At 41.5% G+C, this 12,750-nt stretch overlaps 1 protein-coding gene across 4 annotated transcripts in view; it reads left to right on the top strand.

The window, feature by feature from the left end:
* Positions 1-12,750, top strand: part of ME1 (malic enzyme 1) — a 121,187-nt gene that overhangs the window by 98,635 nt on the left and 9,802 nt on the right. For all 4 annotated transcript variants that reach the window (XM_053381373.1, XM_053381374.1, XM_053381371.1 and 1 more), the window contains 4 exons: positions 862-959; positions 2,093-2,206; positions 9,266-9,371; positions 10,897-11,039. In XM_053381373.1, coding sequence (XP_053237348.1) covers positions 862-959; positions 2,093-2,206; positions 9,266-9,371; positions 10,897-11,039 — 461 coding nt within the window. The remainder of the gene's footprint in view (positions 1-861; positions 960-2,092; positions 2,207-9,265; positions 9,372-10,896; positions 11,040-12,750) is intronic.

The raw sequence follows: 12,750 nt of genomic DNA, 5'->3' as shown, positions 1-12,750 counted from the left end.
TGTTATGCAGTTTGCATAACCTTATTTAAGGACATATTTAGTAATATTTTATTTAATGTGTTATTTTGATGTGGACATCAGCCTTGTGGGAATAATATGTAACTAGTAATTCAATTATCATAATATGTAAAATATATAATTCTTCAATAAATACAGTAAAATACCAAACGTTTTTGTGTGTGTGCGTGTAAAAGAGAGACAGAGAGAGAGATTACTTTAAATACATTTGGATTCAGTTACAAGTTACTTCATCCTTTAATTCTTATCAAAACAGTGTGTTTTCTCCATTGTTTTTACAGTAAGATATTGTTTCACAATGGGATTACTGTTATTTTATGAGTTGGACCATATTGAAACTATTTCTTGTATACATCAACTTTCCAGATATCTTTCCAGTGTATGTGCCCTCTAGCATTCTTTCTATTCCATTATGTAATATTACCCTACACCATAAGCTCAAATCAACATTTTAATGCTATTACAATAATTTTGTAGCCTTTGTAAGACGACTTCTACATGTTTTGTGCCCTGAGGACACCTCTTCTCATTTCAACAGGTGTGCTATTGAAATCTATTAAAATAAGTCTTTTAAAAGGAAGTCGAATACATAATTTCAGATTGTTATTACATTGTAGTATAATTAAACAAATGTTAATTTAACCTTGCTGTGTTTGGTACTCATCCTGTGCTTAAAAATAAATAAATCAATGTGTTGCAATTTAGTAGCAGAGGTTAACATAGCCATTAAGGACAGGATTATATTTTTAAAAATCACAAAGGGGTGGGTACTTGTTGGTAATCATTAGCAATGACACAAGTTAATTTTAAATTTGATGAAGTAAGTTCCATTTTATTTTTCAGGAACAGCATCAGTGGCTGTTGCAGGACTTCTTGCTGCTCTACGGATTACTGACAACAAACTGTCAGATCACACAATACTGTTCCAGGGAGCAGGCGAGGTAATACACCATTTATCCAATTATTATCTTTCCTGTTACTTAACTTATTTTTAAAAGTGAAGGTACATGTAGCAGGTGGTGCTGTGGTCTAAACAATTGAGCCTCTCAGACTTGCTGATCGTAAGGTCAGCAGTTCGAGTCTTCATGACAGGGTGAGCTCCCGTTGGTCTGTCCCAGCTCCTGCCAGCCTAGCTGTTTGAAAGCATGGTAGCACGAGCAGATAAATAGGTACTGCTGTGGCAGGAAGGTAAATGGTGTTTCCATGCGCTCTGGCTTCCGTCACAGTGTCCCATTGCACCAAAAGCAGTTCAGTCATGTTGGCCACATGACACGGAAAGCTGTCTGTGGATAAAGGTCAGCTCCCTCAGCCTGAATGTGAGATATGCGCAACACCCCAAAGTCAAATTAGACTGGACTTAATCGTCCAGGGGTCCTTTACCTCTGCATATAGCTTTACTATTGACTGCTGCTGTTGTTATGATGATCAAGAACTGTATGCAAGATGGAAACTAAATGGCTATTGTCCTTTGAGCCTTACTGTTATATGTAGATAGATAGATGTCAGTCTTATTGAGTAGCTTGGGAGCTTTTATGACTCAACAGAGTTGTCAGATATTGTTTATGTCTACTTGTGATCTTTAATGTTGTATTCATCCTTTGGAATTTTTGGAGCCTGCTACATGTATGTCACATAACCTTTTTAGAACCTGGTGGGAGGAGGTCCATTGGGTGCCATGTCACAGTTATTCTAGGACATCTGTTTGAAAAAACATGCTTCTTGCCTAGTCCAGCTTTCTGTCATAACTTACATGATAACTTTCTAGCATGTCTGAAAGAGATGCCATTTTCATTGGATACAGAATCAGAAAAACAGTAAGCAGTTGTTTCAAAATTAAACAGATATGGATTATTCAAGCATCATGTTTGCTTCTCACTCTTCCTCATATATATCTCCTATATTGGGGTACCAAACTGTGGTCTGTGGACCACCAGAGGTACAGGAGTTTTTTAAGGTAGGCTGTTTCTACAGTTATCATTGTTACTGTGGCTAATAGGTTCTAAAAGAGTAAAGATAAGCTATAAAACTTGAATTTCATGACCTAATTATTTTTTCTCTCCTTTTTCTTGTTAAGGCAGCTCTGGGGATCGCCAATCTGATTCTTATGGCCATGGAAAAGGAAGGGACACCGAAAAAGGAAGCCATCAAAAAGATATGGATGGTTGATTCCAAAGGATTAATTGTAAAGGTGATGCAGATTTTTCCTTATTCTACAAATGCATATTTGAAGTATTCCACTTTTTCTGTACATTATTGGTTGAAACAACATATACCGTATTTTTTGCACCATAACACTCACTTTTTTCCTCCTAAAAAGTAAGGGGAAATGTCTGTGCGTGTTATGGAGGGAATGCCTACGGGTGGCATGCCTAGGGATTTTCCTCCTCTAAAAACTACGTGCGTGTTATGGTCGGGTGCGTGTTATAGAGCGAAAAATACGGTATATGTCTCAATCTACCGTATTTTTCGTCCCATAGGACGCTCCGTCCCATAGGACGCACCTAGTTTTTTTGGGGGGAAATAAAGGAAATTTCCCCCCTTTATTTCCCCCCCAAACCCAGGTCGGGGAAACCGAACCAGGTCGAGGAACAGCGGGATGGCGGCGCTGCGCCTCCCTGCTGTCCCCCGAGCTTGTGGGGCTGGCCGATGTCTGCCCGGCGCGCGGGGTGCTCTGCTTCAGGGTGCTCTGTGCGCCGGGCGGCAGGCTGCTATCCGTAGCGTGGGGAGCCCTGCGGGGAACTCCTGCAGGGCTCCCCACGCTGCGGATGTCTGCTCGGCGCGAGGGACGCTCTGCTTCAGGGCGCCCCTCGCGCTGGGCGGCAGGCTGCTATCCGCAGCCTAGACAGCCCTGCGGGAGCTCCCGCAGGGCTGCCTAGGCTGCGGATGCGTTCCCGAAGCGCCGAGCGCTCTGCTTTCAGCGCGCCCGGTGCTCCGGGAAGCAGGCTGCTATCCGCAGCCTAGACAGCCCTGCGGGAACTCCCGCAGGGCTGCCTAGGCTGCGGATGTCTTCCTGAAGCCTGGAGAGAGAGAGGGGTCGGTGCGCACCGACCCCTCTCGCTCTCCAAGCTTCAGCGAAAGCCTGCATTCGCCCCATAGGACGCACCCAGATTTCCCCTTCATTTTTGGAGGGGAAAAAGTGCGTCCTATAGGGCGAAAAATACGGTATATGTTCTTAGGTCTCAGTGATGTCTCCTTTTCCTTACACTTACATGTGTTAGAGGTGGCTAAGTAACCCAGTAAAAGTGAAACTGGGTCAGTGTTTTTTGGAAAGATAATTATCCCCATAATTTCCTTATGTGATATTCTTTGACCCTGATTTGGATTTTTTTCAGCAAGCTGACTAACATAAACACTAAGAGGAGTGTTTAACTTTGTTTTTATCTTCCATGAACATGTCAATTTATGTGAGTGTGTTCAGCAATGTAAATCATATTGTGTTGTATCAAATGTTAGTCATACTCAGAGAAGACCCATGAAAATTAATGGGCATGACTAACCTAGGTCCATTCATTTCTATGGGTCTAGTCTGAATAGAACTTAGTTTGATAGTTATTTATCAAAAGGAGAAAAGAAATGTGAATATAATACAGAATTCCTTGGGCCGCCAGATGCCATCATGATACAATTCGGAGAAAATGATGTGGCTGATAGGAAGGGCATCACCCTCATATTGGCAGGAACACACACTAGTTTGACCATCTTCTGGTCTGAGAACCTGGAGCAACACCACTGGTGAGGTGCAGCACTGCCTGCACATGTCAGCCATTCATGGGAGAAAGTTAACTGAGCTATGTCCTGCATAGCACAGTTGGGTGGTCATATCATATGCCACCCTGGCAACACATTTGATAAATTGGACTTATACCAGCCTGACAGAGTATACTTATCACCAAGTGGCAATGAGGCCTGGCTGATGGATATTTACTGGGGCCTATGGGATTGGTTGCAGATGTGATTGGTTTGTTGTTAAGCTGGCAGGGAGGGGCTGCCTCAGATGGCAGAAAAAGGCATTGGGTTGGATCCATAGTCTTAAGTGCTGGAGAGTCTGTCTGGTGGTCCAGACTGGGGGCTGTCGGACTATAGAACATCCTACTGGCATCCTGGTGGGACCACCCCATTTGATTTGTGTCATCGGGAGACACAGGATCGACCCTGAAGGAGCAATCAATCAGCAGGTGGGTTGATTGATTCAGGATGCATACCCACTGACTATGCCATAGCCTACTACATCAGTAATAAAAAAAAGTTATGGCCAATTTAAATCCCATAATATTGTCTTGTAATCATTTCTATCATTATAAGATCACCACTCAGATCACCGGCCTGCTGGGCTTGGGCCCACAAACATGAAGTTATTTATCAAAAGGAGAAAAGAAATGCTGATATAAGAGATAATTTCCTGCTGATATTTTCCTTTATGTTTGCCAGACTTCTACTTAAAGTTCAGCTGTGTTGCCTCAAATAACTCTATTGCATAGTGATGGAGAGGAGATCATGCCCTTCCTACATGCTGTGGTTTGCTATGGTATCAGCAGTGGTTAGAAATTCAAAGCTGCTGGGTGACTACATCAGTTACTTTTACCTCATTTCTTCCCCATGCCAGTGCTAAGACAGAAACATATGTTTCAAGAACCAAAATAAAAGTGGTCATTTATGTTATAGTTTTGAGGTTCTTAAAATTAACAAGAAAAAGAAAATAATACAGCTGATTTATTCAACTTCTTCATATGCTGTTTGCATAGTTTTTTATGGTTGGTCTTCGTGAAAAGAAACTTTGATTTGCTATTGTATTCTCATCCTTCCCTCAGTTGATGTCTTTCTCTTGTCACCATGTGTGTAAAATGCATGCTACTCCCCTGGGTCTTTAGTGACTGGTGGATTGGAATAGTGAGACTTGAAGTGGAGTGTGCTTTCACATAAAACTATAAAGTTTAAAGAAGCTGAGTTGAGGAACCCTTCTATAGTTGGCCTCACATGGTCATTGAGGTTGTGTGCATTGATTTTGTGCAATCACTATAACTTCTGGCTAGATGGATGGCGTTGCATATTAATGTTATTATAATATTCCTGGAGTTGGATGAGTTTCTCTATCCAAAAAGAGGAGGTGATGTTTGTTGTTTCCTCCACAGTTCTATGCAGTCTATGCATATTACATGGCCCATATCTCTACCAAAGAGTTAAGGTAAAGGTAAAGGGACCCCTGACCGTTAAGTCCAGTCACGCACAACTCTGGGGTTGCAGTTCTCATCTCGCTTTACTGACTGAGGGAGCTGGCGTTTGTCCGCAGACAGCTTCTGGGTCATGTGGCCAGCATGACTGAGCAGCTTCTGGCGAACCAGAACAGCTCTACCAAAGAGAGTAGCATGTAAATACAGGAAATCCCAGCAGATAATATTACTTTTCTCCTAATTTATTTGTCTCTAGATAAGTCTGAATTAAAGGAAGCAGAAAGTATCGAATGTTTCTTTCTGTCTATCATTCTCATTTATATTTTGCTTTTTCGCTAAATAGCTTAAAGTGGCATGCATGGGATTATCACATTTAATCCTCACAGTAATCTTGTGAGGTAGTTTAAGCAGAGTTGGTGACGTGACCAAGGACATGCAGTCAGCATCATGGCTAAGCAGGGACTCTAAGCCAAATCTTCCCTAATTCAACATCAATCCAGAGTGTGTGACGAATGCAGTTTGCCATCACCCACAGCCAACAGTGCGGGATGCAGATTTGGGAGTGAGTGCCGATGACCTGTTGTCAGTGGAGGAGGAGATTTGAAAGACATGGATATTTAGATGGGCAGGATGTGTAGGGACAGCTGTTTTGCCATATGATTTTGGAGGGCAACCAGTTTGTATGGGGAAGGGGATTTAGACAGTGAACAGTTTGGAACTGTTGCGGTGGAACTGGCAATTAGATAAAGTGGCAGTGGAGGGTGAAAGGAGTTTGAAAGAAAAGATATGGAGGTGGTATTTTTAAAAAGTAACCACTAGCATCTTCCAGAATCAAAGTACCGTATTTTTCGCCCCGCCCCATAGGACGCACCTAGGTTTTTTGGGGGGGAAATAAAGGGGGAAAAATGATTTCCCCCCCAGGCGGGGGGCTGGCGCGGGGGAAGCCCGAGCTTCCCCCGACCCCAGCCCCCAGAACAGCCTGCTATCCGCAAGCCTAGGGAGCCCGGTGCGACTTCAGCGCGTCCCAGGATTCGGAATGCAGGCAGCAACTTCGCGCCAGGCTCCGGAGTGCTGCACGGAGCTGCGCGAAGCCCGGGCTGCAGGCAGCTCCGCGCAGTCGTCGGGAGCCCGGCGCGACTTCGCTCTCCAGGCTTCAGCGAAAGCCTGCATTCGCCCCATAGGACGCACACACATTTTCCCTTCATTTTTGGAGGGGAAAAAGTGCGTCCTATAGGGCGAAAAATACGGTAAATGTTTTTTCTGTGACAAGGTTGATTGAGGCCCCTAAACATCTGCTATTTTGAGAATCTGACCTTTCAGCCCAGTTGAATTCACTTTTCAGGGAAAGGGGATGAGAATAATCAAGTGGCTTAAATGTACCCGAGCGTCATTGGATTGCACTCTTGTGGTCAGGCTGTTAACAAATAAATGCCATGTTTTTAAACTGATTATAAAAGAATCAGAGTGGAATGGAATGGGAAATGGTAATACAAAATGGTAATACAAAAGACCTCTTTGTATTTTAATTTATAAGTTAACTGTGTTTTATGCTAGTTTTTTTGTTTTTTAACTAATGTTTTATGTATTTTCTTAAAATCCCAGTGACACCTGCTGGAGTATTTCAAAACAGCACTGTAGTTAGTAGCCCAGTAATTTTGCCCTGAAATTGGCCTTCATGAGTATGTCAGAAGGTTACCGAAGGTATTGTGGAGGGACTATGAATTTTTCTTTTTGGTCACAAAGGGGGCCAGGTGCAAGTTTCTCAGAATAGTTCTGTGGTAGCAATACTAAGAAAATGTTTATAACCCTTTATTAATTGCATGAGTACATATTTATATCGGGGACTCGGGTGGCGCTGTGGGTTAAACCACAGAGCCTAGGACTTGCTGATCAGAAGGTCGGCAGTTCAAATCCCCATGACGGGGTGAGCTCCCGTTGCTCGGTCCCTGCTCCTGCCAACCTAGCAGTTCGAAAGCACATCAAAGTGCAAGTAGATAAATAGGCACCGCTCTGGCGGGAAGGTAAACGGCGTTTCCGTGCGCTGCTCTGGTTTGCCAAAAGCAGCTTGGTCATGCTGGCCACATGACCCGGAAGCTGTCTGCAGACAAACGCCATCTCCCTCGGCCTATAAAGCCCAGAGTTGGTCACGATTGGACCTAATGGTCAGGGGTCCCTTTACCTTTATATTTATATCAGCTGAAATCCCAGTAATTCATTCTCTAAAGAAAACTTTATAAGAGAAGAGGGGGATGAACGATAGCTATCCCCAAATAAATCAAGGGTGAGTTGAAAGAAGCTGTCTAGCATACAGCAACGTATTTATTGCCAGCCACGTGACAGATCTATGCTATGTCTTGTGGTCACCCTGAACCATATACTGCTGATGATAATATATTGCTTTCCATTATATAAATACCAAGACTTGTGGTTACCGACCAGGGAAGTGAAGAAGAAAGAGAACAAATGCAGTGAGGTAATTTGTACCAAAGCACAAACCTGGAAACGTGTGTTTATAATAGATTTTGTAAATGGAAAAAATGTAGTTGTGTTATGACAGCTTTTAAAACCCTTGTTCTCTTTATTCATTCTGGACTTACACAGGTCCCTGCATATACATTATTATACTTTTGCCTAATTTTGGGGGTGGGGGGGCAGGGAGCCACAACACCAAACCACATAAATTTGCCACAAAACTTCAAAATAGGCATTTGAAGTAGATTCCCTTAAGTTGTATGCACTTTTGCATATTTATTGGACAGTAGTTCTTCAGTTTGAATCATGATGGCTCTAGGGGGCTGCTTTTGTAACTTCCACACCGTTCAGATTCAGAAGTGAGCTCTCACTGACATAGAGCTTTGCTGTGGTTGCTTAGGAGGGCCAACACTTCTGGAGGCACAAAAAACATGCCTTTTCCCACAATGCCATTTAAGGGCTCCTGTTCTATGTAGTGTAAGTGATAACTGGCTCTTCTTGAGTGCTGAATTCCAGTTCCTTCACACAGCTGCAGTTACTCCAGGTTTGAGACCTGGAATGGTGCGTATCACCCCTGCTAGCCAGCTCATGGTGAGAAATACTACACTCATGTTTTTGGATTTCAGAAATCTATCATACCTATTATCAGTTAAAAAGCATTCCTTTTATGTACTCAGTTGACCATGTTCCTGTTCTACCATTCCATGCCACACTCACTAACGGCAGTGGACCTCAAAGAAATCTTAAAACCCACCTTCTGCTTGCTATCCCTCTCAGAAAAGAAAATTCTCTCCATAAACATCCTAGCTAGGCTGCTGATAGGCATTTTAAGACCACCTAGTTTTAGAGAGAAAATCTTGGCTTTATTATATGTCCTTCTCTAAATTCCGTACAATTTCCTCTACTTGAAGCTTGGAAAAGAATAGACAAGCCTCTTGTGAGCTGTGTAATTAATTACCGGAGAAGTGCAAGCTGTTTCTAGTTCTTCATTCTGTATATTAATTGATTCAGGGGGCCAGGTGCCAACTTTACCAATCAGTGGAATACAAGAGGCAGTTTGCATTTTTCATTTGTCAGTAGTTTCTGTTGGGGGCAAATGGGGATACCCATTCACAACCATTTAAGAGAGTTTTGATGCAAGATCACTAAGCAGATAAGACATTCAAACAAGTTAAGCTACTTCAGGGTAACGTTGCTCATGAATTTTGATCAGAAGGTTTGGTTTTTTTTCTGAAAATGAGTGCAGCTACCTTCTCCCCAGATCTAATGGGTTTTCACCAAATGGACTTTGGAAGGATTTCTCACACAGGTGTACGATAACGATTTCCCAGAAGTTGTATGAACACATCTCCCTCAAAAATCCTATCTATCGTTCCAAAGAGTTACAAAAATGCTTAGTAAAACCTACCTGCTTTTAATTGGGGGAAGTGTAACATACTATCAGAGAATGGTTGTAGCAAGTTTTGGCACGTGGCCGGTATTGACTCGTAAGATGAGAGAAGATAGGTGTGCTTTTGAGGACAAGTTGAGTCCTTTCATTCAGACAAAAAACACAGAATGGATGCAAATCTATGTTTCTAATAAATTAATTCTCTTTTTAAACTTAGGGCCGTGCCTCACTAACAGCTGAGAAAGAACAGTTTGCCCATCAACATGAAGAGATGAAAAATCTAGAAGATATTGTTAACAGTTTAAGGCCAACTGCTCTTATAGGTAACACTTTCATCTCAATTTGTCCAACCACCTATACTACCTTTGCCTCTTTGTTTTATTGTTTGATATAGACGCTGTGAATATGCATGCAATGTTTAAAAATAGGTTCTGAGTATTATTCTTATTAATTGAATTTGTATGTCTTCCTTCATCCAAAGATCACAGGACAGTCATCTAACCCCCAACCCCCAAAAGCCATCCTCAGGAAGTGATGTTAGCAGTTATAAAATAGCTTTGCTTTGTTTCCTTTAGAGGTTGAAACCAGGTGAAGCTCTAGAAAATTTTGAACTGTAGTGTAAGTAATGGATAAGCGATGCATTACGTCAGGAAGAATTAATAGCTTTAGGTCAATGTATATTTTTTAATCCACTCCCTGGGTTATGTCCTTCCTCTCATTTGCTGCCTGAGGCATAATATAATCAGAATAGTGTGTAATTTATCCTTCCCCTGTCTTTAAATTCTTTTCCAATAACTGCATTACGAATAAAAATGTGCACATTTATCTGAATGTAGTTACATTGTTTTGTAGTGAATGGAATTTAGAAGGGATTATTCTGTACGCTTTTTCTGTGAATGAAATTTAAGAGAGATTATTCTGTACCCTATTCTGTACAGGATACTGTTCAGAATAATCACTACTAAATTCCATTTACTGAAAAAGGGTATAAACGGTTACATTCAGGTAGCTGTGTATATTCAAAATGCAGTGTATAGCATTGAGTGTGGAACATGAAAATAATTTATTTAAATACCATGTTTATCTGCTGTGTATCTGCTGTGTAGCAAGAAAGACTGATCAAATTTGAGATTGTTTTTTTCTGTATGGATGATTAATTGTTAAAAAATTTCTCCTTGCATAACGGGGATTGCTTCGTTGTCTGATATTTTCCCAAGGTTTTCTTTAAAACAAGTCTCAGCAAATGCCATATATGGAGTCTTGCTAGACACCGTTCAGGAAGAAGACTTGTTATTGTTGGACCAGAAACAATTATTTTAATAAAAGTAGCCATAAAGCATAAGTGAAATTATGTTTTCTAATTTATTATACCCTCTGGCTAGAAAAGGTTGACATTCTTAACTGTCTAGAAGCAAAATTGACATAAACTGGCAAAAGTGCCAGTACTTTTTGTTTAGACCAATTAGCCAGAAAAATTATGGGAGCCAGACTTTGAACTATACTTTCTTTGAGAGGCCTAAGATATCAGAAGAAAAACAAACAGATGGACAGACAAACAGGAAGATTATATGTTAAACTGCAGCTCTTCAAGACTCAAGCATCTATCTGTTCATACAGCTTAATGCAACTCAATTGAGTATGTGTCAAAATTACAACTACTTAAGATCCTGAAGTATCTCATTCTGGGCTGATCCCCTTGAAATATCTCAAGCACCAGCTTCATTGAAATGAAATGTCACAGTGGCACATTTCCTTTGCATATGAGTGCAACAGGACAAGTTATGGTGGGCTGTGCCCTTTATGAATCAAAACAGTTACTTCATCCAAATTTCCCATTGTCTTCCTCAGGAGTTGCTGCCATTGGTGGTGCATTTACAAAAAAGATTATCCAGGATATGGCTTCCTTCAACCAGAGGCCAATTATTTTTGCTCTTAGTAACCCAACTAGCAAAGCAGAATGCTCGGCTGAGGACTGCTACACTCTAACCAAAGTAAGGAAAGAACCTTAATTGATATTCAATTGGTTGTACTTAATGAACGTTATTTCAGCAGCAAGGTAGAATAATTAGATTCTTGACTTATATGTTAAAAATGAAAGTTTCTAACCCCTCATGCTTTGCAGGCAATATTTAAAAAACAAACCTTGTTTGTTTGTACTCATGACACCTCGCTTCAAACCTCACCCAGGAGCTCCAAAGGGAAATGGAGTGGCTCACCTTTTTTGGCCAGCCTTCTGGAGGCCACATGCCAACAGTTTTTGTGCCTACTCCACACTTTACACCAGGTGTGGTGACCCCACACACTCTTGCATGTACACATAGACAGACATACATGAGGCACATACCCTGCCACAGGTACACAGAGGGCTTAGAGAGAAGACATGGCTGAAGGTGGGGGTGGCAGGTAGTTTTCTCATCCTTTTTGCTATTACATCTCTAAATTGGCAGAGAAGCGTGGGACCAAGGCGCTTTCAATCCATTGGATCCAAAGCTGCCATTGTGCCAAGCTGCCGTTGCCCCACCCATAAAAGATCTCATTTTTGGGGGTTATATCTTGCTATTGCTTCTGCTGCTGGCTTCTTTTTACCTGGTTCCAGATGGAGCCTCCACTGTAGCAGAGCTCCCCCAAACTGGTGGCATTTCTTCTTGTTAGAGGAGAGGCACAAACCCATTGCTCTGATCCTCTCCAGCCATCAACCTGGGGATGTTGGAGCAGCAGGATTGTTCTCTAAGCCATATAACTTGTCTTTTAACTGGTCCATTGACTTGGGAGGACGTAGCTGGAATGAAATGATGTATAATCTAAATCCTGCTGCATATGAATTGCAGTCTTTATACTTTCTCTTTGGGTCAAGTACTTTCCCCTTGGAATTTCTCTACTGATGCAGGACAAATTTATAATTCTATAAATAGAAAACAAATATTAAGCATGTCCTATTTGCCTACCGAAATGTATACATTAGAGTGAATGCAGGAATGAAACAGGAATGCAAATATTTTTAAAAATATGGTTACAATGGGCAGCTCCACCTGGTAACCAGAGCTAAAAATATACTGAAATACCTAATCTTCCAGCAAAATGTATAAAGCAGGCCATTATAAATCTACATGACACCAAGCTAAATGATATTCTTTTGAATAACTATATGGTGTTCTTGTTTGTGTTCCATGCATATTTGCAGTTCTGTAAGTTAAACAAGGATCCTTCTGTTTAAAAATTAAATTTAATCATGAAGGCTGCAATCCTATACCTGTTTACCTGGGAGCAAGCCCAACTGATCTGAAAGGGAGTTATGTCTGAGTAGACATGCATAGAATTGCATTGTGAATCCTTTTAAGAAGGATGACAAATAAGCATTTACAGACCTTATCTTCCAATGCTGGCAGTTTCATGCATACTGAACCAACTATTTTATTTGTTTCACTCAGACCTCAGCAAATAGCAAGTTAGCCAAGTAGGGCTGTTGGATTTGTATTCTTTCATGCCACTTTTTACCTTAGCAGATGTGGCCATGAACTTCATTAGAGATTATGATGGCATCACTGTGAACTATTATGATTCTTCCTAGAAGAGGGGTTATTTATACAACCCCCCCCCCATTTATGCATGTTCAGTATGTGAGCGACTTGCACACACATTCATCGTGTCAAACCCAGAAGCAACCCAGAAACGTCACAAAAAGGGGCAGAACAGATGGGGGCG

This window comes from Podarcis raffonei, chromosome 3, assembly GCF_027172205.1.
Source record: "Podarcis raffonei isolate rPodRaf1 chromosome 3, rPodRaf1.pri, whole genome shotgun sequence".
In the NCBI taxonomy this organism is placed as follows: domain Eukaryota; kingdom Metazoa; phylum Chordata; class Lepidosauria; order Squamata; family Lacertidae; genus Podarcis; species Podarcis raffonei.
The sequence above is the reverse complement of the archived record's forward strand: the minus strand, read 5'-3'. Positions and strand labels throughout refer to the sequence as shown.